The sequence below is a fragment of the Nannospalax galili genome, unplaced genomic scaffold, assembly GCF_000622305.1.
Source record: "Nannospalax galili isolate Female #2095 unplaced genomic scaffold, S.galili_v1.0 scaffold237, whole genome shotgun sequence".
NCBI lineage: Eukaryota > Metazoa > Chordata > Mammalia > Rodentia > Spalacidae > Nannospalax > Nannospalax galili.
This window is the reverse complement of record NW_008339924.1, coordinates 1,428,488-1,453,185: the sequence shown is the minus strand read 5'-3', so window position 1 is coordinate 1,453,185 and position 24,698 is coordinate 1,428,488. Positions and strand designations below refer to the sequence as shown.

The 24,698-nt window shown below is 51.6% G+C and overlaps 3 protein-coding genes across 23 annotated transcripts in view; all 3 read left to right on the top strand.

The window, feature by feature from the left end:
- On the top strand, positions 1-9,527 carry Mapk12 (mitogen-activated protein kinase 12). 3 transcript variants are annotated; one of them, XM_008834736.3, is made up of 12 exons: positions 35-432; positions 523-652; positions 2,976-3,034; positions 4,851-4,962; positions 5,081-5,110; positions 5,540-5,587; positions 6,062-6,176; positions 7,043-7,114; positions 7,220-7,299; positions 7,372-7,450; positions 7,535-7,708; positions 8,914-9,527. In XM_008834736.3, the coding sequence occupies exons 1-12, from the start codon at positions 308-310 to the stop codon at positions 8,991-8,993; spliced, it is 1,104 nt and encodes a 367-aa protein (XP_008832958.1). In that variant the 5' UTR covers positions 35-307; the 3' UTR covers positions 8,994-9,527. The 3 variants fall into 3 exon arrangements, with proteins under 3 accessions (XP_008832960.1, XP_008832959.1, XP_008832958.1); XM_008834738.2 differs by lacking the exon at positions 7,043-7,114 and having other exon boundaries at positions 1-432; XM_008834737.3 differs by lacking the exon at positions 5,540-5,587 and having other exon boundaries at positions 33-432.
- A 1,743-nt stretch (positions 9,528-11,270) lies between these two features.
- On the top strand, positions 11,271-16,490 carry Hdac10 (histone deacetylase 10). 16 transcript variants are annotated; one of them, XM_017798590.2, is made up of 20 exons: positions 11,271-11,588; positions 11,657-11,791; positions 11,968-12,064; positions 12,290-12,387; positions 12,492-12,596; positions 12,760-12,828; positions 12,983-13,109; positions 13,297-13,362; positions 13,587-13,646; positions 13,727-13,816; positions 13,962-14,068; positions 14,140-14,204; positions 14,422-14,530; positions 14,636-14,720; positions 15,017-15,108; positions 15,241-15,297; positions 15,596-15,674; positions 15,817-15,999; positions 16,120-16,279; positions 16,353-16,490. In XM_017798590.2, exons 1-20 carry the CDS (start codon positions 11,530-11,532, stop codon positions 16,385-16,387), a joined length of 1,878 nt encoding a protein of 625 aa, XP_017654079.1. In that variant the 5' UTR covers positions 11,271-11,529; the 3' UTR covers positions 16,388-16,490. The 16 variants fall into 16 exon arrangements, 14 of the variants coding, with proteins under 14 accessions (XP_017654079.1, XP_017654078.1, XP_029420203.1 ...); XM_017798589.2 differs by having other exon boundaries at positions 14,392-14,530; XM_029564343.1 differs by having other exon boundaries at positions 14,317-14,530.
- Positions 16,491-16,495: 5 nt separating this feature from the next.
- Positions 16,496-24,698, top strand: part of Tubgcp6 (tubulin gamma complex associated protein 6) — a 26,210-nt gene continuing 18,007 nt past the window's right edge. For all 4 annotated transcript variants that reach the window (XR_003849801.1, XM_008834733.2, XM_017798585.2 and 1 more), the window contains exons 1-2: positions 16,496-17,789; positions 19,635-19,798. Coding sequence is in view for 3 of the 4 variants with exons in the window: in XM_008834733.2 (XP_008832955.1) it covers positions 17,055-17,789; positions 19,635-19,798 (899 nt within the window). In the remaining variant the exon portion in view is untranslated. The remainder of the gene's footprint in view (positions 17,790-19,634; positions 19,799-24,698) is intronic.

Here is a 24,698-nt window from a genome sequence, read left to right as displayed (position 1 = left end):
CCCAGGTCTGGACCGAGCTAGCGGGCAGCTTTCCCTCCCCTCCTCCCCAGTCTTCCGCCCAACACCGGAGGCCGCCTCGGGTTTCCGGAGGGGCCGAAGGGCGGGCGGGGGCGTCACGTGCGCGGGGCCCCGGGGCCGGTTGGTCCACGGACCGGGGAGGGATCGCGCTGCGGGCCAGACTGGGGTCGGCGGCCACGGAGAGCCCCGGGTGACGACCCCGATAGACGTGCGCGCACGGGAAGCGCCGGAGGCGGGCGGGCGGCGCTGCCGGCCCTACAGCGAGGTGGCCTGGGGTGCGGTGCTCGGGATGAGCTCTCCGCCGCCCGCCCGCAAGGGCTTTTACCGCCAGGAGGTGACCAAAACGGCCTGGGAAGTGCGCGCCGTGTACCAGGACCTGCAGCCCGTGGGCTCCGGCGCATACGGTGCCGTGTGGTGAGCGCAAGGCGGGCGGGGCGGCCGACCGGGCAGGGGGCGGCTGGCGAGTGCCAGGCGGGTTGGCCAGCTAAGCCGTCGGCCCTACAGCTCTGCGGTGGACAGCCGCACTGGCAACAAGGTGGCTATTAAGAAGCTGTACCGGCCCTTCCAGTCTGAGCTGTACGCCAAGCGCGCCTACCGAGAGCTGCGCCTCCTCAAACACATGCGCCACGAGAACGTGAGTCCCGCGATGGCTCTAGCAGCATGGACGTTGCGCGTTGGCCCCCTCATCCTCCCCTCCCCTGCAGATCCTGCCCACTACCCCTGCTTCCAGGGGGGCTGGTCCCTCCTACTCAGCCCTCAGACAGCCTCTAGCCTGGGTAAGCTATCATCAACATTCTGGGAGTAAAGTGAGGGCAGAGCCCAGTCGCTTTCTGGGAGACATTACTTTTTCCTCGGCCATCCTGGTCTTCTCTTAAGCTACTTGGTGTGGGCTTTGGTCCACTTCTGGCTTTGCAGCCCAGGCAGTGGTCAGGGTGTGGTCCAGGTCCAAGTCTCCTTCATGTCTCACTCAAAATCCTGTTGCCAATCTGGGTTGGGGGAGGAGATACTCAGGGTAGGAGGAGTGTTTTCCTGGAAGGGACACTTATCTCCCCAACCCCAGGCCCTCATTTCTTATTCTTTCATCCCCTCACCTGCCTACCTCCTAAGTCTTACAGTCTAGGCAGGCAGGTTTCTGGGAATTCAGGGCAAGGCCAGGTGCTGAGGTTGTGCACCTTGGGTCTCTGTGGATAAGGGTTTAAGGGGCAAAACATTACACACACACAGAGTGAGTGTGAGGGTTTTAGGTCTGTCAAAGAAAGCATTTCCAATCCTCTCTAGGGCACTGCACTAGGCTTCCTCTGTGCGTCTCACATCACTAGGCCATCAGAATCCTCTTAGCCAAGGGAGCTTTTTCTTGATATAATTCTTCCTGGGGCTATGAATTCTTTTCCCTCCACTTTCAGTCTGGGCACCTGCCCTGGTCCTGACAGATGTACTAACCCTCCTTAGTCATCAGAGCCACAAGCCCCATGGGAGAATGAAGTCCCTGTGACTATCAGCAAACTGACCCCCTTGATTGCTGGTCACTGCCACTCTTGCTTGGCTGCTCTTCTGGGTCTTTATTTCCTTTCTATGTGAAGCCTGCTTGAGGTGGACACCAGCCCTCCCTGCTCCCCACTTGCTAAACCTGGGCCTTCTTAGGAATGTAACCTCCTTCATCTTCAGAGCCCCCAACTCCCACCCATCCACTTACCTATCCTGCACCTCTGTCCAGCCAAAGGTTCTGGACCTTTTCATTCATCTCCCACCTCTGAGCAAGTTTTTGCCAGGGTCACCTCTGTTTTTCCAGAGGTCCTATACTAGGCTACTAACCTGACCCAGCTGGGCATGGTTGCCTTTGGGATGCCTCAACACACCCTGGGAGGTTGGCTATTGTAACTCATCTTCCCAAGTGGAAACTGAGGTTAGGATAGACTGTACGCCCCATTCAGTGGAGACAGAGCTGTCACAGGCCCGCTTCTGTTTCTCCTCAAGCTCTGGGCCACAGTGCAGAAGTATTGTTCTTTGTCGGAGTTGCCTTGACCTCCACACTCCCTCAGGTCCTCAGCTTTCAGATTACACCTGTGGTTCATTTGTCCCCAAGACTTCCCCTTGTGCATGCCTGCACTGCCCCCACCCAACTCTGGCCATGATTAAAGTGGTCACTCAGCTGTGCCTTCACTGCAGCTGGGAGGACATGTTCAGCATCACAGCTCTGTTTAAACCCTTCCACAGCAATACTTTGGATCAAAGCCAAACCTATCTGTGGTGTGTGAGTATGAGGCCCAACTCAGCCTCCCTCTGTTCTCTCCTTGGCTCCTCCTTGGCCAGAGCCCTAGCCTCTTGGCCTCCCTCTCTGTTCCTTAAACTCTGGAGGTGTTCTCCCTCCTGTCTTGACCACCGTGCACCTGACTTCTCTCCGCTCATTTGCCTGCCCCCTCCTGGTACTTGAATATGCAGCCCTCCTCCAGGAGGCCTCCTTTGACCCCTGGAGGTCTTGTCGCCTCCAAGTGCTGGGCAACCATTGTCACTTTGTCTGTCTGTAGTCCAACTCCCTCAACTAGAGGCTGTTGAGATCAGTACTGCCCCAGGCCCAGACAGCAGTCGTGGCCCCAGGAAGGATTTACCAGATACTAGCTCTTCCCAGGGGGCTGTCCCCACCTTGTTCTTGGATCTGCTTCATTGGGAAGAGAAAAAGGGGGAGGGAAGACTAAGGGGTGAGATTGCTTAGACACCTGGAGCCAACCCAAACTTGGGGCTGCCCCTCCCCCAGAGAATCCCGGCTGTCAGCATCCAGAAATAGCCTGTGTCTGTGGGCAAATGTACTAGGGCTGGGCCAAGCTGCCAGTAGGCACAGTGGGGGGAGATAAGGACAGCTATAGGGGTGTTTCTGCCTAGAGCACAGTGCTTCCCTGGGGGTGTGCTGAGCCCCTGTATCTTCTGTGTGCTGTCCATCCCACCTGACACTTATCCCCCAGGTGATTGGGCTGTTGGATGTGTTCACTCCTGATGAAACTCTGGATGACTTCACAGACTTGTGAGTGCTAGCCTGGGCTGGCTGAGTGGGTGGGAGGGGCCTGGGTGGCTTCAGGTTTTGGGTTGGCTTGAGGGCCTTCACTCCATAGCCCGATTGAGGGCTAGGGTGCACACTGCCCACCCACTCCTCTTACCATAGTCTACTTCACACTCCCATATGCTCCTGGGACCCAGGGATACTGTAGAGCCTTGCCTCCTCCTTCCAAACCTGGCACTTGGACCTACACATTGCCTGAGGTGTGAACCTTGGCTCTACTATTTGTGAACAAGCAGGTCCTGTACTCAGGACCCTGGCATCCGATGTGTGGCTCGAAACATGAACTGTTGTCCTTTGCTGGCAGATGGACCAAAGGCAGCAGGAAGGACCCATTCTCCTACCAAGCCTGTCCTGTGGTTGTGGTTGTGATCCCTGGACTTGCATTGTTGTCAGCCAGAGGTCTGGGAGGATTCTTTGTTGCTGATTGGCAGTGTTCAAGACTCACTGTGGCCTGAGTGTCCCCTGAGATTGGGTGCTAGTCCCATTTGTCTCTCCCTCCACCCAGCTTCTGAACATCTCTCTGACCCAAATGCCTTATAGCCCTAACCCCTACCCCAGATTCCCTTATAGGGCAAAGAAGGGGCCTGGGCCTCTTCTGGATACTGGCTTCGGGTTCTGAGTTGGCTTGGGTCTTGTCCCCAAGTGAGGGCTGGGATGCACACTCCCCATCCCTTCCTCACCACAGGTGTCCATATACTCATGGGACTCTTGGACACTGGCATGCCCTGGTAGAGCCATGCCTTCTCCTAAGCCTGACAATTGAGCCTTCACAGCACCTGCAGTGTCGGGATGGCTGAGTAGACTGAAGTTCCAGACTCAAGGTGCAGCTTTAGCACATGGTGCCCTTCAGTCAGGAATTTAAAAACCCTGAGGTGGGATGTGGTGGCACACACCTGTAATCTTAACACTTGGGAGGTCGAGGCAGGAGGATCAAGCGTTTGATGCCAGTTTCGGCTGTCTCAAAATACAAAACTAGAGGCCAGAGAGATGGCCCAGATGTTAAGAACACTGGCTACTCTTACAGAAGACCTGGGATTGAATCCCAGCACCCACCTGGTGGCTAACAACCATCCATAACTCCAGTTCCAAGGAATTTGACACCTTCTTCTAGTTTCTTTGGGCACTGCACAACACAGGAGCACTTGCATACATGCAGGCATAACACTTATACAACATTAAATTAAATAAAATAAAATATTTAAAAATAATAATAGTGGGGGGCTGGAGAGATGGCTCAGCGGTTAAGAACACTGACTGTTCTTGCAGAAGACCCCGGTTCGAATCCCAGCACCCACATGGCAGCTAACAACTGTCGGTAACTCCAGTTCCAGGGGATCCGACAGGCTCTTGTTTTCCGCCGGCACTGCACCTACATGCAGGCAATACACGCATACACATAAAATAAAAATAATAAATAAAAGATAATAGTAAATAATTAAAAAAAAAACAAACCAATGCAACCCTGACATGCAGCCCTCTCCCTACCTGCCATTCTGGAAAGGGGTGTGTGTGATGGAGGTGGGTTTGTGGGCATGTGTTGAGAAGGTGGGGTAACTGCTGAGTGACAGGTGGGACCAGCTGGTAGATGGAGCATAGCAGGGCACATTGTGAGGGTAGAGACTCCAGAGGATGGCAGGACCCTGAAGCCAGTGAGGACTGGGTCCTATGAGGTGATGCTTGAGGGGCACATGCTGAGATGGAGCCTGGGCCCAGTGGGTGTTAGCCCAGGTCCAGGAGCCAGTCTTGCCCTAGTGACTACATCCTGGCCTTGCTTCCACAGCTACCTGGTGATGCCGTTCATGGGCACTGACCTGGGCAAGCTTATGAAGCATGAGACTCTGAGTGAGGACAGAATCCAGTTTCTTGTTTATCAGATGCTGAAGGGGCTGAAGGTGGGCCTTGCTGAGGTGGCTACACAGAGAGGGGAGAGCCTCCTGGGTGGGCAGGGTAGAACTCTGTGGCTTGGAGTGCCCCTGAGCTGACAGCTGCTAAACCTCCTCTTTCCCACAGTATATCCATGCTGCTGGTATCATCCACAGAGTGAGTCCTGATGGGGCTGGGATACGATCTGCCCTTCCCCAGCTGTATAAATAGAAATGCTCATTAGCCGGGCGTGGTGGCGCACACCTTTAGTCCCAGCACTCGGGAGGCAGAGGCAGGCGGATCTCTGTGAGTTCAAGGCCAGCCTGGTCTACATAGTGAGTTCCAGGACAGCTGGGGCTACAGGGAGACCCTGCTTCAAAAAGAAAAAAAAAAAAGAAATGCTCAACCCTAGCCTGTTTCTTACCTGTAAGGGAGAAGATAGGGTGTGGTAGGGATGCACATAATGTCCCAGTTGGAAGTCTGCCCTAGGGAATCAGCCCCACTGTCCTTCCTCAAAGGTGCCAGTTCCATCTGGTGGCCCTAGTGAAGGCCTGCCAGGGCTCTGCTCTGGTGGGTAGTTCACAGTGGCCACCTTTCCTCTCTCAGGACCTGAAGCCTGGCAACCTGGCTGTGAACGAGGACTGTGAGCTGAAGGTGTCACTGGGTGGGGGGAGGATGGCCAAGGTGGGGTGTGGGGGCTTCCTTTCCATTTCCCCACTGGCCTGGCTTGCCCTCTCCTCTAGCCCAGGCACAGTGACAGACCCCAGGCATCTGGTTAGGGGCTGAGCAACTGATGGGCCCTGGAGCCAGGCAGACTATATACCTGCTTCAGGTAAAAGTGGGGGGGGGGCATCCATAATCCCCCATCCTTCAACCAGGGCAGGGCTTTGGAGGCCCATAAAGGTGAGCAGGGGTTAGCAAAGCAGAGGAAAACAAATCCCTAGCATCTGCTCCTAAGGTGGGTAGGGTGGGTACACTGGCCACAAGGAGGAGCCCAGATCTTGAAGGGTGGCAGAAGCCCCAGCCTGGAAGTCTCAAGCTGGGTCCTCTTAGGGCTTCCTGGACCACATCTGGTTTGTCCATTCTTCAAGGTGTTCCCTCAGCTTCGTCTCTCTGATACTTCCACAGATCCTAGACTTCGGCCTGGCCAGGCAGGCAGACAGCGAGATGACGGGGTATGTGGTGACCCGGTGGTACCGGGCACCTGAGGTCATTTTGAATTGGATGCATTACACACAGACAGGTAAGAAGCCATGCCAGAGTGCCCCACACACCTCCCAAATTTCCCTCTTTCTTTCCTTCCTTTCCTTTCCCTCCCTCCCTCTTTCCCTTTATCCCTCCTTCCCTCCCTCCCCTCCCTCCCTCCCTCCTTCCCTCCCTCATAGTGTTGGGACTAGAACCCAGAGCCTTACTCATGATGCTATGCAAGTGCTCTACCACTGAACTATACTTCAGCCATTCCTCATTTTTTTAAAAAATTTTTATTATTATTATTATTATTATTATTATTATTATTATTATTATTTTGGTCTTTTTGAGACAATGTCTCCCTGTAGCCCCAGCTGTCCTGGAACTCACTATGTAGACCAGGCTGGCCTTGAACTCACAGAGATCCGCCTACCTCTGCCTCCCGAGTGCTGGGATTAAAGGCATGCGCCACCACGCCCGGCCTTTTTAAAATTATTTTATGTGTATGAGTGTTCTGCCTGCATGTATGTAAGTGTACCCATGTCATGCAATGCCCACAGAGGTCAGAAGAGGTGTAGGATCCCTTGGAACTGGAGTTACAGACAAGTTAGCTGCCATGTGGGTGCTGGGAACCAAACCTGGGTCATCTTTAAGAGTAGCCGATGCTCCTAACCACTGAGCCATTCCAGCCCCCTTCCTCAGTTCTTGATAGGGAGACTCTTGTAGCTCCCACCCTGGGGAAACTAATGAGCTGGAGCTCTATCCTTGATGAGTGCCTCTGTTCAGTGCTTTGTGTGTGCCCCTCCCCACCATGTACACCCCTGTCACATGTCAGGTCTCTTGTGTGTTGCCTTTTCCCTGTGCCCCTCATGTGTATTAATGTCACCCCTGCCTGTGGGGCACCGATGGAACATCTATCAGTGGATATCTGGTCCGTGGGCTGCATCATGGCAGAGATGATTACAGGAAAGATACTGTTCAAAGGCAATGACCGTATCCTTCTATGTAGGGCACCATGAGGCTTCTTTGGAAGACTAGGTACTGGGTACTGGGTGGGCCACCCTTTGGCCCTGCACTGTATTCTTAACCTTGGTGTAGACCTGGACCAGCTGAAGGAGATCATGAAGGTGACAGGGACACCGCCTCCTGAGTTTGTGCAGAAGCTGCAGAGTGATGAGGTCAGTGGGGAGTTGGGTGGGTGGGCTGGCCCTTGGTTTGGGAGCTGGCCCATCACCCTTCTTCCTCTATAGGCCAAGAACTACATGAAAGGCCTTCCGGAACTGGAGAAGAAGGATTTTGCCTCTGTCTTGACCAACGCAAGCTCTCTGGGTAGGGCTAGGTGGGGTCAAGGTCCCAGGCTGCTGGGTGAGGACTCCTTGTGCTGTGTCCTGGCCTGATTTTCTCTTGCTTCAGCTGTGAACCTCCTGGAAAAGATGCTTGTGCTGGATGCAGAACAGCGGGTGACAGCAGCTGAGGCATTGGCCCATCCATACTTTGAGTCCCTGCAGGACACTGAGGATGAGCCCAAGGCTCAGAAATATGATGACTCCTTTGATGATGTGGACCGCACTCTTGATGAGTGGAAGCGTGAGTCTGGGTTCTACACGAGGTTTGGTCTTGGACCCTCTGTGCCCTTTGTGGGTGACCTCCTGCCCTTGTGTTGTAGGTCAGATAAGGAAGAAGGTAGGAGGTCAAAGGGCAATGTGGGGTAGTTCAGCTTGGCCAGGGTGACCACTGGTTAGAGCAGAAGGCAGTGGGAAAGGGTGTTCCTGGTGGTAGCTCTACACAAAGCCTAGCAATATGGGGCCTAGGAACTGCAGAACATCTCTTATGCTCAGGGAAGCAGTGCCTTTGGTCTCTCCTGATGTCCTGGCCTCTCCCTCTGACCCTGTGTTGCCTGTCTAGGCCACACTGGAGCCCTTTTTACCACTTCTCACACTTTTCTTTTCACACCTCTCGAATTTGTCCTAATCTCTCCTTGCCCCTTTCAGGACTTTCATCTGGACAACTGTACCCTCTCATGTCCTGCTCACGAGGAATAGTCCACTCCCATGTAGTCCCCACAATCCAGCCCTTTCACATCTCCAACCCCAGATGCCCCCATGCTATGTGCTGAACTTCCAGGCTCTTACACTGAGGACCCTCATTTCATCTTTGAGAACTGATCTCGAGCTGGGCTTAGAGAAGGTCTACCAGCCTTCATACTGTTCCCTGAGTCAGAACTAGCCTCTGGTCTGCTCCAGAATGGCAGGTCGAGCCTAGGAGGGAGGGGGGTCTGAGGACATGTCCTCTGGTGCATGCCATCCCTTGTCTTGTCTGCCTCAGACCCCAGGCCTTGTTCCTGCACCCCAATCTGCAGAAGACTGGATGGATTGAGGTTCACAAATCATGTTTGTCAGGGTTCTTCACCCCTGGAAAGCACTCCACCCTTCTGTTCTGTGTCATGTGCTTATGAATTTGGTTCTGTGTGATGAAACTCTTCTGCTGCTAAACACGATAACTCCAAAACCACAGGCCACAGGATCCGCTCTGTGGTCTCCACCTACATGCTGTGGTTAGCAACTTTTGCTTTTACCATAGATCATGGTGGACACATGGCGGAGTTCACAGACAGAACACAAGCTCCCATCACCTGCTTTCCTGGGAAAATCCAACTTTATAGTAATCTTCCCACAAACTGTCCCTAAGTAAACCAGCCCAGTTAGGATTATATTAAGGGTTCATGGGATGCTGGCTTCTACCCTTGAGTGAAAGCTGACTGACTGTCCCATCTGCCTCTTACCCCTCTGCAGGTGTCAGTTACAAAGAAGTGCTCAGTTTCAAGCCTCCCAGGCAGCTGGGGGCCAGGGTCCCAAAGGAGACGGCTCTATGAAGACCTCAGGGTGGTATGAGGGCATCCTAAGGAAGCTGACTGGGGTTTCACAAGCACCTTTACTTCCCTTTCCTAGAAGAGGAATCCTGGTTAGCCTTCTGATAGTGCCTGGGGCTTGTATCTCAAGTTGTCTACCTGGAGAATAGACCCTTGAACCATGGACCCCCCTCCTTCTCCAAGCCTGCTCCTCCACTCTTGGGTGTCCCCCCAGCTCACCTTGATGGAACATCTGAGCTTCCAGTCTAGGTCTGGCTTTGACCTCTGAGGTTGTGCCCCCTTCACCAGGGTACATTAAGAAGCCTGAGCTGGCAGTGCTCAGAGGCCAAGTGCAGGCTTCTGAGCTCTGCTTGCTCTGGACAGTGCCATAGCCAATTCCTGAGAAAGAAGGAGATGGAGGTTTGGGGGACTGACTCAGGGACATCATCTCTCCCAGGGTGGGGGTGAACTCTCCTGTACCCTCGGACTGGAATATAAACCAGCCATTTGGTGTGCTTATCTGGCTGGGAGGAAATAAACCCTTTTGTAGACCTCCCATTATGGTTGTGTGGCCTGATGCTTGAGTCTTCATCAGTTCTCTGAGCTGCTGCCTTGCACACAGAAAGGAGGTAGCCAGAGGACCCTGCCTCCCAGCCAGTGGAGGCCAAGCACCTGATTCTGCCCAGGCCAAAGTGCTACACTCACATCCCTTGCCCTATATCGGTGATTCCCCAAGCTGCCACATTAGGGCTTGACCTCCCTCCCTTCTTTGGTGACTGTACTCTAATTTAGGTTTAGAGTCTGAGGAGTGTGTCTCTGGAGATGGGGAAGAGTGTTAGACCCAGCCAGACCCTCCTTCCCCACTGAGCATCCAGTATCCTATGGCCAAAGCTCCCCAAGAGGGAGAAGACATGCTATGCCCGGTGTGGTACCCTTGCCCTCAGAAGCTCTCCAAGACCTAGAGAGATGGGTTCTGATCTCTGACCAACCACTTGCCTCTCCACCTGCAGTGTCCTGATCTCCCCTGAGTGCACATGGTCATCTGGGGGCCACTGGACATTATCTAGGACTATGCCCTGTCAGAGGCCACGCTTGGGTTGGTTAGATGGTCCATGGGCTTTCCCATCAGTCCCAAGGGCAGGTGCATTCAGAGCAGGGTAGAGAGGTGGGGTGGGGCTTATATTCCCCATCATTGGCAAGGAGTTCTGGGCAAATACAATTTGTTGGGTCAGATGAGTTGCCACAACTGCATGCTGCTGGCCACCTCTGCCTGATCCCCTGTGTGGAGTAGGGCCAGAACATCAAATCCTTCATGCACTAAGGAGGGGTGGCCCCCTACATCCCTCATCCTATGAGACACGTGATCCAGGGTGGTTATACCTTTGCTCTCCAGGATCAGGAAGGGCCCTGGGACTGACCAGAACCTGGGGACATGCTCCCAACTTCCTAGTGAGCCTGTTGTGTCTACGTCCCCATTCTAAGGCCTTCAGGGCCCTTCCATTTCCCATGCAGATGACAGTCTCCTGTCCCTGGCCTCCTCTGCCACCCCACTCCCCTTCCTCCCCATCTTGCTCTGTAAAGTGTGATGGAACACATCTAATCCCAGCACTTCAGAGACTGTGGAGTTGGAGGCCAGCCTGGGCTACATAACAAGACCCTGTCTCAAATACTGACATGCACCACCTTACTCTGAGATTTACACTTGGTTCTTTCTTCTGGGCCCTCCCTCTCTATTCCTGTACCTGCCTCAGATCCTCTGCCCTTCTGGCCAGACACTACTGCCCTCCTGTCTCCCTAACCACCACCCTAACCCTTTTCTTTCCTTTTTCACCTGCTCTCTTTCTGGAGCCTGTTGACCTTGGCAGTCTCCTGAAGCTCCTTAGCAGTGGCCCTGTGCAATATTCAGCTCAGACCAGCCGGGTATACCTGCCCTTCCCCCCTTCCTCTATCTGGGGCAACATGCAACTTGGACGCGCTTGGTGACTGGTCTGAACCTGTGACCTGAACCATCAGGTTGGACGATGTTGGGGATAGAAGGGAGTATGTTCTTAAGACTGCTGGGGCAGTGACATCGGGAGGGCTTGAGGACAAGCGGCCCGGTCTTCCTACCTGTCTGGCGGCGGCAGGGTCCGTGCCACATGTTGAAGAAGGTGTCACTACAGTTGGGGCCCGAGATGGAGAGACCAGATCCTGGGACACTGGCGGAACCCTGGCGGGCTCAGTCCAACAGCGGACCCAACCCTAACCTCGCTTGGGGGCGGGGCTCTCCGGGCAGGGCGGGACCAAGCTGAGTTGGAGGAAGCCGGAAGTCTGGCCTTGGAAGCCACGCGGAGGACCCGGCTTAGGTTTGGTCCCTTCTAAGTGCGCTTCTGCCCTCTATCTGGGCCTGGGCCTGCGCTGGTGTGTTCTTGCCCAGGTCTAGCGTCTGCTCCTGGCCTCTGCCCCAAAGCGTGAGACTTTTTCTAAACGTGCTACAAGGTGGGAAGCGGGCAGTGCAGGCACCTGCCAGCAGAAGGCGTTTTATTAAGCCAGAGTGGAGCAAAGTGACCACGGTGTAGCCATGGGGACCGCACTCGTGTACCACGAGGACATGACGGCCACCCGGCTGCTCTGGGATGAGTAAGTGTGACTTAACAGAAATAGGGGGCTGGGAGGAGACTGGACACTGAGATCTTTGTCAACTCCAGCCCGGAGTGCGAGATTGAGTGCCCGGAGCGCCTGGTTGCAGCCCTGGATGGCCTGCGGCAGCAGGGCTTAGAGCAGAGGTGCCTGCGCTTGTCAGCTTACAAAGCATCAGAGGAAGAGCTGGGCTTGGTGCACAGGTCAGATTATGACTGGCTAGGGGCCTGAGCCTCTGCTAGCCTTGCCGGCATCCCCTCAGTTTCACCCTGGTATGGGCTCAAAGGCATGGGGGAGCACTGGGTTGGCATTTCCACCAGGAGCCCCAGCTCCTTCTTTCCTTCCTGCTCTTGTTGGTGGACTGCTTGCTGGTCTGTAGCCAGGAATATGTAGCCCTGGTGCGGAAGACTCAGACCCTGGACCAGGGAGAACTCCAGGCACTGTCTAAACAGTTTGATGCTGTTTACTTCCACCCGGTGAGTGCCAGCATACACATTCACCTACCCAGATTCACATCCTCCTGCCTATGTGTGTTCACACCATGGCTGCCAACCTGCCAATGTCTGCTTGTTCGTGCTTGTGACTTGTGTCCTACTATGTTCTGCTTGCTGTTGACCCAGCCCTGTCTCCTTAGCAGTAGACAACCTGTAGCCTGGTACAAGCAGGTCTGTCAGGGGACTAAATTGCTCTCTGCTCCACAGAGTACGTTTCACTGTGCCCGGCTGGCTGTGGGGGCTGCACTGCAATTGGTAGATGCTGTGCTTACAGGAACTGTGCAGAATGGGCTTGCCCTGGTCAGGTGAGAACTGCCTCCCTCACCAGACTATCCCCTGTGTGGGGTCCTGTGAGGAGACACAATGACTCTGACATGCCCTATACTCCATTGTTACACTCCCCCATCAGGCCTCCAGGGCATCACAGCCAGAGGGCAGCTGCCAATGGATTCTGTGTGTTCAACAATGTGGCTATAGCAGCCAAACATGCCAAGCAGAAATACGGACTGAACAGGTGTGTCCAAGCTCTTGCTGCAAGGATGGGGGACTAGGCCAGATAGGCAGAGGTGGAGTTGGTGGTCAAGGGATCCCACCCAGCCCCCTCCATCCCTGGCTAGACTCCTAGCCTGGAGGTAGAAAGATGCCAACCCTTAATGATCAGCACTGTCTGAACTCAGGATCCTCATTGTCGATTGGGATGTCCACCATGGTCAAGGGACCCAGTATATCTTCAGTGATGACCCCAGGTGAGCTGGGGTGTGAACACAACACTTCTTTGCAACATACCACTTTGGGGGTAAAATTCAAGGGGGCGACTAGGGGGTCTTAGGAGTCAGGGTTCTTTGAGAAGCTGTGGAAGTGCTCAGGGTCCTTACTTCTGACCTAACCAATTGTCTACAGTGTCCTTTACTTCTCTTGGCACCGCTATGAGCATGGGTGTTTCTGGCCATTCCTTCAAGAATCTGATGCTGATGCAGTTGGACAGGGGCAGGGCCGAGGCTTCACTGTCAATCTGCCTTGGAACCAGGTGCCAAGCCCTCCACTCCCTAGGCTCTCCACTCAGCCCACCTCCCTGGCCCCACAGCTCTGGGCCTTCAAATACTACCTGGGGCATCCTGCAAGAGTTCCCCCAGAGTTCTGTTTCTAGAGCTGAAGAGCCCAAAGTCCTCATTGGTAGGGTTGGCCCTCTGATGTCCCTTCCACCCCTGCTGTAGGTCGGGATGGGAAATGCTGACTATTTGGCTGCCTTCCTGAATGTGCTGCTCCCCCTGGCCTTTGAGGTGACTGTATGGTGGGTATAACCTAGGGCAAGGAGACTCTAGGCCCACCCAGAGTTATGAAGGCAGGAGAACTGTAAGCCATTCCCTTTAGTGCATGATTGGAGCCTGGGTGCTAGAGGTGTCTCAGAAAGGGCTGGCATTATGTGAGGTGGGCAGCATTGAGGCCTCCCCTTTACCTGGACTTTGGCTCTCTTTTGTTTGTCCTCACTGGGCTCTGCCTATAGTTTGACCCTGAGCTGGTGCTGGTCTCAGCAGGATTTGACTCAGCCATTGGGGACCCTGAGGTGAGAGTATTATCTGGCTGGGGAATGATCTAGGGTCCTGGGCCCAGGCTCCCATCATTACATGGCTCACTCTGCTTCAGGGGCAGATGCAGGCCACACCTGAGTGCTTTGCTCACCTCACACAGCTGCTACAGGTGTTGGCTGGAGGCCGGGTCTGTGCTGTGCTGGAGGTAACTAGGGGGCAGCCAGGAAGCCCAAGGGCCAGAGGAGGGTGTGGGAGCCAGATGCAAGGTGCAGTCTGGTGGGGTGTTCTGCCCAGAACAGCCAGCCATACCAGTGACACCCCTCCCTGTCCTGTTTTAACATTCCTCCTAGGGTGGCTACCACCTGGAGTCCCTGGCACAGTCAGTGTGCATGATGGTACAGACACTGCTGGGTGACTCCACACCTCCCCTGCTGGGGCCCATGATGCCCTGTCAGAGGTTTGAGGACTGGAGTTGGGGGTGGGGGGTTGAGGTAGAAGGCAGGTTTCCAGCTCTGCTTCTTCCCACAGTGCCTTGGAGTCCATCCAGCGTGTCCGGGCAGCCCAGGCCCCTCACTGGACAAGCCTCCAACAAGGTCAGCCTGAACCTGGGCTGGTGGGTCAACTTTGGGCTTCTATTTGGTGGCTGTCATTCTGAACTTCTCTTAGATGTGGCTCCAGTGCTGAGTCCCAGCACCTACTCCTCAGAGGGGAGGTCCCTGCCCCTGCTTTCTGAGGATCCCACAAACGAGGTAGCTGGAGACAGACTGAGCCCCTTTCTAGACCGACTGGCCCTCTGCCCCACACCTCCAGTCCACACAGCTGTTGCTCTGACTGTGCCAGCTGCTACCCTGGCCTTACCCCCTGGAGTGCTCCATCAAGAGGGGTCACCCTTGAGAGAGGAGACAAAAGCCTGGGTCAGGTGAGGAGAGCAGGTCTGGGGATGGGACTGTGTTCATGCCTGTGCCTGAATGACTGATGCATTGTCCTTTTGTTTCTCTGTGTCCTTCTGGTCTACCTATTACAGGCCACATGAGTCTCTGTTCCAGGACAAGGCTCTTGCTGCACTGGAGAAGATCTTGTATCTCTTAGATGGAATCTTGGATGGGCAGGTAGGCTTTTGGGGATGGTGTGGCCTGTACGGAGGACTGACTTGATAGTTTGTGCAGGGTCTCACAAGGAAAATACTCTTTGACAGAGAGGAAGTAGACAAGTTAAAGCATCTTGTTCATAGTGGTGAGGTAATTTGACCTGAAGAGTGTAGGGAAAGTCAGTAGCAACCATTTGGACAGGACCAAAACACAGAACAAATGGGTCTGTTTATCTGGTTTGGTAATTGGTCCTGACTCCTGAAGTGCTCCGTGGGGGTGTGGCCTCTAGGCTCCCCGGCCATCTATTCGTCCCACAGGTAAACAGTGGCTTAGCTGCTATGCCTGCCCTTGCTGCAGCAGCTACCTTGGGTGTGATCATACAAAGATGCCTATCCCTCGGAGCTCAGAGGTAAGCCTTGTTTGGTTTCCTTGAGTCTCCAAGAACCTGGGAGTACCCAACTCCACTGATGGCATGGGGAGAGCCCTGGAAATGGATTCTGGGCAGTGTGAGCACAGTCTATTGGGGCTAACCCCTCCTTAGGCTGTTCTGTGTGGCCCTAGGACAGCTGGATCGACCGCTGGACCTTGCAGATGACGGGTATGATTCTTGGGTTACACATCTCCCTGGTTGTGCATGTGGATGAACAGATGACAGGCATATGACTGGGGATCCGGGGGTTACTGTTTGGTGGGGGCACTGTGTAGTACAGAATGGGGGCCTTCCATAGTGCAGTTTGAGAGGGATACCCTGAGGCCAGTGCCATACCAGATGCCATACACCTGTCCCTGTCCCTGCTGGGGCTCGAGCTGTCCTGTGTCCTCTGTTGTTGAGCTCAGGGGGTTCAGCAGGGCCTCATGCACATGTGCACATATCCATGATGCTCTTTCCTGGAAAGGAGAATTCTGTGGCTGAATATCACCGGTGAGGAGGCAGCCACCCAGTCAATGTTCCACATTACCACTCCATTGCCAGGGGTGAGTGGTGATGAAGAGATGCTCACTGTTCCTGGCTCTTCCTGGGTTCCTGCTCACAACTCAGAGGCTTGGGGGTGGGATGTCAGGAGTCAGCAGCAGTGTCCCCTAAATGAGAACCCAGGGTCTGATGCTGTCCCCACAGACCACCGGAGGGTTTCTGAGCTGCATCTTGGGTCTGGTACTGCCCCTGGCCTATGGCTTTCAGCCTGACATGGTGCTGGTGTCCCTGGGGCCTGCGCATGGCCTGCAGGACCCCCACGCTGCTCTCTTGACTGCAATGCTTCGGGGACCAGCAGGGGGTCGAATTCTGGCTCTAGTGGAGGAGGTAAGCTGAGCAAAATGGACAGGCGGAATGTAATGTGGGAGGTAGAGGGAAACCACGTTGTCTCACTGCTCCCTTATGTGTCCTGTCGTATACCCCTCATCTCCCCCTTCTCCCGGCCAGGATTCCATACCCCACCTTGTAAGGACCCTGGCACGGGTGCTGCATGGAGAAGCACCTCCCAATCTGGGCCCTTTCTTGATGGCCTCGCCAAAGGACATCCAGGCCCTGATGTATCTAAAAGGGAAGCTGGAGCCCCAGTGGAAGCTGCTGCAGGTGGCAGGTGAGGTGAGTGGGGAGGCGTGGCCCCACTTTAAAGCTACTGGTGAGCCAGCTTCCAATTGTGCGCTTCCCAGCCCCTCTTCCAGGGCCGTGTTCTCTGGTAGCTTGAAATCGGTCGAATTCGGTGATTGTCTCTGGAGAAGAGCGCATTCGGGCCCCAGAGATCTACGTCCCCTCGACAGCCCGCCCACGCTCCCTACCTACGGAACAATAAAAGTCGGTTAGACAAAGCCCGCCTCAGCCTCCTTTATTTGGCTCGCATCCAGTGGGAATCCCACTGCGCTGGCCTCTGCGGCCGTAAAGCGCTGCGAGACTGGAAGCCCCTCCCCGTCACCCGGCTCCGCCCCGCCACCTGGCCTTGTCACGCCCCAGTGACGCAATTCCGGCGCGCCCGCTTTGGTATTGCCTACGGTCGCAGGGATCTGACGACGCCTGGACGGCGGGAGTCCCAGTTGCGGCTCCCCGGGCCTGCGGGCCTGTCGGCTGGTCCGCGCTCGCGAGGCTGTGCGCATTCCGTTGGCAGGCTGGTCCCCGCCCGCAGGCCCAAGGTCGAGTGCCAAGTGGCCGAGTGCCGGGTGGCCGCTGACGGCTGGGCGGGAGCACCCCGTGGCCCCTGGCCGCGAAGCCGGAGACGCAGAAGCGCAGCTCCGGAATGTCGGGAGATTAGGCCACCAGCCCCGCGGCTCCGGCCCCGCAACCGCTCCGGTCTTCCGGAGCGTGAGGTGCCCCCAGGGGCGAGGCTTACTGGTCGGAGGCCCAGGGCTGGAAGACTGAGCATGGCCAGCATCACCCAGCTGTTCGATGACCTTTGCGAGACCCTCTTACCTGCTGCTCGGGCTCGTCCGGGCCAGCGCAGCGTGAGCAGGAAGAGGGCGAAGCTGGGCCTCAAGAGGGTGGCCTACGGTGCTCTTTTCACGAACCTTTTTCTAGAAGAGCCTCGTGAGCGGAAGCCCGACTTGCAGAAACTCCCGGTGAAGAACAAGGTCCTCATGCTGTCCTTCGACTTGCGGGTGAGCGGCTTGGGCCCCGAGGCCGACCGTTTGGAGGAGCTGGTGGAGAAGCTGGAGGCAGCTCCCGGTCCGTTCGTGGAGGTGGGGTCGGTGCTGGACCTCTTGGTTCAGCTGGCGGGGAGCGGCCCCCCGCAAACGCTGCGGAGAAAACGGGACTACTTCTTTAACAACAAGCACGCAGGCAGAAACGTTCCCTACAGCGGTTATGATTGCGACGGCCTGAGTGTGTTTGAGATGGACATGCAGTGGCTAATCTCCGGAGAGGAGTATTTGTGTCATAACACGATCCAGGAAGCACTGCAGGTGATGGAGGCTGCCCCGGGCACCGGCCTGCCCACTGTTGGGCAGTTCTCCACTAGTGACCCTTGTGACAGGTTTGTGAGAGACACCCGAGTCTCGCTCTTTGGTGGTCTTGTGCACTGTCGCACGTATGATATGGATGTGCGGTTGGATCTGCCGCCAGTGCCAGACAGCGCAGACTTCTCCGGACTGGCCATTACGGTAGGATTTCTTTTCCCTCAGTATCTCTAAAGGTTTTCAAAATGTCGTCTTTGATCTTTTACCATGGTTACGCTAGAAAACTCATGTCCAGAGCATCGGGTAATCAGATTGTCACGAGGCAGAGCTTCCGAAGAGGGCTGGCTGACGGGTACTGAGCTCCACAGGGATGTGCTTGCTGCTCACCTGCAGGCCAAAACAGTATAGAGCTTTTCATCTTTTATCCTAGGGGCATGTTGTTAAGTCACTTTTGCCCTCTAGTTATGTTAATTTAAATTAAAATGAAATTCTCGGCTGGAGAGATGGCTCAGTGGTTAAGAACACTGGCTGTTCTTGCAGAAGACCCGCGTTCAAATCCCAGCACCCACATGGCAGTTAACAACTGTCTGTAACTCCGGTTCCAGGGAATCTGGCAGCAGCTTCTGCCCTCCACAGGCATTGCACGCAGTCTCGGGTGCACTTAACCTACATACAGGCAATACATGCATACACATAAAATAAAAATAATATACAAGATACTAAAAAATAATAAAAGGTAAATATACATGTATTTACCAACCCAAATAAAAAGTAATAAAAACATTTTAAATTTTTAATATTTTATTTATTATTTTTATTGTTGTGCAATGCCACAGAAGTGAGACGAGGGCTTCGGATTCCCCCGGAACTGGAGTTAAGGACGGTTCGTAGCTGCCATGTGAGCGCTGGGAATCGAACCCGGATCCTCTTCAAGACAGTGCTCTTAACCGCTGAGCCGTCTCTCCAGCTCCATAAAAATATTTTTTAAAAAAGAAATCCTAGAACACCCACTGCTCTTAACCACTGGGCCATCCCCACATAAAACATTCTTGAGGAGTTCAAGGCCAGCCTAGTCTACATAGTGAGTTCCAGGTCAGCTGGGACTAGAGGGAGACCCTATCTCAAAAAAAGACCAAAAAAAAAAAAAAAGAAAGAAAAAGAAACCCTTTTATTCATCGGAGAAGCAACACTTCATTGTTACTGGTTGGTTTGCTTTACCATTCTCTAACATGGGGCTTTTTTCCCAGTCACTGAGTAAATTGTCATTGCATCTTGTATCTTACTACTTTGTAAATGCCATGAAAAGGATACACTGTTATTGAGTCATTCTCTAATTATGAAAGATTTAGGTTGTTTCCAAATATAAGTGGTGCTAAAGTAAACATCTTGGTGTACAAACATTTTTCCAGGTCTCATCTAATTTTCTTTTTTTCCTGAGCAGTGGAGGGTTTCATTCTGTAACCCAGGCTGGCCTTAAACTTACAGAGATTCTTTTGCTCAGTCTCCAGAATGCTGAATTTCTAATATGAGTTTCTTTGCTGTTTTCCATAAAACAGAATTTCCTGGTCAGAGACATTTATAGATTTGAAGGGGGTACTGGGAATGGAACCTTGCACATGCAAGGTAGGTGCTCTACCACTGAGCTACATCCCTGGCTTCCTAGAAACATAGTAAATTATAGGTTTTATTGAGGCTATATATTATATTACATGAAATTAAAATTAATACTTGAGACAGGGTCTCCCTGTAGCCCCAGCTGTCCTGGAACTCGCTATGTAGACCAGGCTGGCCTTGAACTCACAGAGATCTACCAGCCTCTGCCTGGGATTAAAGGCGTGTGCCGCCAACATGCAATTTTGCTTAATTAAGTGATTCATTTTGGAGGAGTGGCATTACGTAGTACATAGGAGCCTTCAGGAGAGCTAGAATATTTTGCTTTGTCTGTCCCTCTAGGGAATAAATGGATAAAGTCCCCAGAATGTTATCTTACTTGTATGAATTCGTACACAAAGAGATTGATGGTGAATTACTGTTCCCTGTGGTCTCCAGGTCCCTCAGAGTATAGATCAGTGGGAAGATGAAGGGTTCCAGTCAGCTTCCAATTTAACTCCTGACTCCCAGTCTGAACCAAGCATGACCCCAGATTTGGACCTGTGGGAAGCTGCACTTACCTACGAAGCTAGCAAACGGAGGTGCTGGGAACACATTGGTTGGTATGTGATCCTTTCTTTGCCTTTAAATGAGCTGTGCCTCTGCCCCATATCAACATGGCCTCAGGTGTGCTTGGATGTTACTTGCTCAGTAACCCCAGACAATTGTTTCTAAAAACAGCAGTGATGAGGTTAGGAAGCTCACATGCCAGGAAAACTAGTGTACAAGACTAGTCCTATGGGCTGGGATATGTGGAGGGGGAAGGAAGCCCCACTGTGCCAGTAACCTCTGCAGATCACACTTTTTAATTGAATTTTTGTGATTTTTTTATACATTACAATTTGATGGTATTTAGATCCCCTCCCCTATCTGCAGAGGTTTGATATAGGTGCGCTATTCAGGGATAAGCACTCTGTGGTCTCCTTTTCTCTGCACATTGGCCAATTGTGTGTTTCTGTGTTAATTACCATCTGCTGCATAAGGAAACTTCTCTGGTGAGAGGTGAGATATGCATTCATCCTATGTGTAGAGGTTGCCTTGAAGGTGTGTCATTTAGGGGTAGGTGTTTCAGAGACACTTATTCTCTACTTTGACCAGTTCTGTAACTGTAGTAGTTTCCATCAGTCGCAAAAAGAAGCTTTTTTGATAAGCAGTGAAAGGTACACTTGTCCCTACTAGTCAGGCACTCTGGCAGCCTCAGCAGGACAGGACCAAGGCCCAAGGAGAGCAGATCCACACTTTTTATCACACATACTACTTTAATATTTTATGGTGATTATCTTTTAGCCTAATTACCTGTCAGTTGGTCTCACTGGTCTTTTATTTTAGTCATTCCAAATTAAGTGCAATTTCCCATACCTCTGGTTGTATCTTTTTTTTTTTTCTTGATTACTATTTTTTTTTAAAAAATTGTATTGAATTTTTGTGTATTTCATACAGAAAATCATCTTTATACCCTCTTCCCCTTTGGCCCCCCCCCATAGCCCCCCCCCCCCCCCGAGTTCATACATTCTGTCATTTCTATTAAGGCCTATTATGTAAAGCTAGTGTCCTGAGATGTCCCTCAGTGCAAGTTCATCCACAGGGGTTTAGTCAGCCTATCTAGAGTCTCTCCCTTCAAAAAGATCATCTTTTCGTTACCCAGCAGTAAGTAGCTGCCATTAATTCTTCCACTAAGATTGGGGCTTGCTGTTCATTTCCACAGTTCTGTGCTGGGTTTTTGCCTAAGTTTGCTTGGGTCTTGTGCATGCTGACACCATTATTGTAGGTTTGTATGAGAAGGGTCCCAGGTGCCTATAGGACTGTTTCCATATGGTCATGCACCTCCTCCCTGACTCTTACAATCTTTCCACCCCCTCTTCCGAAATGGTCCCTGAGCCCTGGGTGGGTGGACCTCAACATAGGAGTCCTGTCCAAGGACCCATGCTCTGCCGGCTCTTATTCTCTGAGTGTTGGCCATTTGTGGCCTTTTGTGTTCCTGGCCCTCTTGCATGAGGGAGCTTCATTGATGAGGATTGAAAGATGCATTAGTGTTCTCTTCATCCCTTGTTCTATGTCTCCTGAGTCTTAGGTGCAGAGATTCTCTGTGTGTGACCAGTGTGTAACTGTGTGTAACTCTAATAATCTCTGTTGAAAAAGAAGCTACTTTGGGGGCTGGAGAGATGGCTCGGCAGTTAAGAACACTAACTGTGTTAGTGTTCTTAAGACCCAGCACCCACATGGCAGCTAACAACTGTCCATTACTCCAGTTTCAGGGGATCTGACACCCTCTTCTGTCCTCTGTGGGCCTTGCATGACACGGGTGCACTTACCTACATGCAGGCAATACACACACACATAAAATAAAAATAATAAAATATGAAAAAAAAATTATTTTTTTTTGTCTTTTTGAGACAGGGTCTCCCTGTAGCCCCAGCTGACCTGGAACTCACTATGTAGACCAGGCTGGCCTTGAACTCCCAGATATCCGCCTGCCTGGGATTAAAGATGTGTGCCACCACACCTAGCGTGAAAAAAATATTTTAAAAAAAAGAAAAGAAAAAGCTACTTTGATGGGTGGTGACTGGGATACTTGTCTGTACATTTAAGGATCCATATTTTGCACATAGTAAGAAATTACATTTATCTAAGGATATGAGAGCCTTGGGGTTTTCTCGAAGATCTATGACTTCTCTAGCTATATGTATTTGACTAGGTTTACAGTATCAGACATGAATTTCCTCCCATTGAGTGGGCTCTAAGTCCAGTTAGGTAGCTGTTGATTACCCCCAATATAAAAGTGCCACTACTGTACCAATGTCATTTGCTGTGCTGGGTACTGATATGTTTTTTAGGCCTTGAAGCTAGGGTTGGACCATTGATGTTCTCCCTTACCTGCTTGTGTAGTGCTCTCTAAACTTATGAGCTAAATCTTCAGCAGAGCTGGCTTCCACGTCAGTTCCAGTTCCATCACTCCAAGTTCTGTGTCCAAAGTATGTTCTGTCTTCAGCAATAGGGTCTTACCATCAAGTTCTGGGAGGCAATCAAGGATTGTGGCAATAGCCTGTGTAATTTTGGGAGTCTCTTGGACTACCCTGGCCAACAACTCAAAGGAAGGTTTCTCTTATCTGGAACTGTTTCTTGTTATGTAGTCTTCAGCTATACTCGCTGTGGATTTTTATTGGGATTGCATTGAATCTGTATATTGCTTTTGGTAGGATGGTCATTTTCACAATATTAATTCTTTCAATACATGAGCATGGGAGGTCCTTCCATCTTCTGGTGTCTTCCTCAATCTCTTTCTTTAAAGATTTAAAATTTTTGTTGTAGAGATTTTGATGTCTTTGGTCAGGCTTATTTCAAGATTTTTTTTGGGGGGGGGCTACAGTGAATGGGAGGGTTTCCCTGTAGTCTTTCTCTAATTGCTTGTTATTGGTATATAGAAAGGCTACTGATTTTTAAATATTTTTTTGTTATATTTTTATTGTATGTGTATATTGCCTGCATGTAGGTAAGTGTACCCGTGTGGTGCAATGCCTGTGGAGGACAGAAGAGACTGTCGGATTCCCTGGAACCGGAGTTACCGACAGTTGTTAGCTGCCATGTGGGTGCTGGGATTCAAACCCGGGTCTTCTGCAAGAACAGCCAGTGTTCTTAGCTGGGCATGGTGGCACACACCTGTAGTCCCAGCACTTGGGAGGCAGAGGTAGGTGGATCTCTGTGAGTTTAAGGCCAGCCTGGTCTACGTAGTGAGTTCCAGGATAGCTGGGGCTACAGGGACACCCTGCTTGTCAGTGTTCTTAACCACTGAGCCATCTCTTCAGCCTCCAAAAGGCTACTGATTTTTGTAGATTAATTTTGTAACCTGCTACTTTACTGAAAGCGTTGATCAGTTCTAGTAGTTTTCTGGTGGAATTTTTGGGATCTCTTAGGTATAGTATCGTATCATCTGCACAAAGGGGTAATTTGACCTCTTCCAATTAGTATTCCTTTAATTTCCTTCTCTTGTCTTATTGCTCTAGCAAGAGTTTCAAGCACTGTGTTGAAAAGGAGTGGAGACAGTGGACAGCTCTGTCTAGTTCCTGATTTCAGTGGAAATGCTTCCAGTTTTTCCCCATTTAGAATGATGTGGGTTTGTTGTATATGGCTTTAATTATGTTGAGGTATGTTCCCTCAAGTCCAATTCCCTTTAGAACTTTTATCATGAACACATGTTGAATTTTGTTGAAGGCCTTTCCTGCATCTATTGAAATTACGATGTAGTTTTTGTCTTTGAGTCTATTTATATGATGTTATGATGTTTATTGACTTGTGTATTTTGAACCATCCCTGCATCTCTGGAATAAAGCCTACTTGATCTTGGTGAATGATCTTTTTGATATACATCTGTATGGAGCTTGCAAGTATTTTGTTGAGAATTTTTGCATCTATGTTCATTAAGGATGTGGGTCTATAGTTTTCTGTTTTGGTTGTCTTTATCTGGTTTTGGTATTAGAGTGATGCTGGCCTCATAGAAGGAATTTGGGAGTTCTCCCTCTGTTTCTATCTTTTTGAATAAATTAAGTAGTATTGGTTGGAGGTCTTCTTTAAATGTCTGGTAGAATTCTGCTGTAAATCCAACTGGGCCTGGGCTTTTTTTAGTCAGGAAGTTTTGTATTACTATTTCACTTTCCTTATATGTTATGGGACTGCTTAAACTGTTGATCTCTTCTTGCTTTAACTTTGGTGGTTCCCATGATTTTAGATACCCATTTCTTTTAGGTATTCAAATTTAATAGAGTATAGGTTTTTAAAGTATTCCCTTATAATGTTCTGGAGTTTTTGGTGCAGATCCACACTTTCAAACATTTTTATTTATTTTTATTTTATGTGAATGTCTTTTGCCTGCATTTTGTAAGTGCCTCCATGTGTGCAGTACTCATGGAAGTCAGAAGAGGATGTCGGATCCCATGGAACTGGAGTTAATAGATAGTTATTAGCTTCCATGTGGGTGCTGGAAACTGAACCCAGGTCCTGTACAAGAGCAGCTAATCTCTCCAGCCCTCAGATCACACTTTTCAGTATGTCTTTCCACCAGGGCTGCTAAACAGGTGCTTTAGGGTACCCTGGCAGGCTGGGTGGTCAGTGCCAGGGAGATCTTACATGAACTTTCTTACATGTATAGATGCTCTGGATGTGGTGCCCCCTGCTGGTGGAAGCGCCAACCATAGCAGCCTTTTCCTGACTAGTTGGCACTGGTGCTTGAGCAGAGGGCCACTTACTGTTTGGGTCCAGAGACCTCTGCCTTCAGTACTTTTCACAGTCTGATTTGGTACCTGTTGAAAATACCCAAAATGGGAATAGGGGGTGATAGAGCCCTTTACACTCCTTTTGCTGCTCAGTCTGAGAGAAGAGTTGGGGGTGCATCGAAGTAAAAAGTCAGGGCTAGAAGAGCCATGTGCTATCCAGTACAGCCTTTGAGGGCAGTTATGGGGTTTTTTGTTT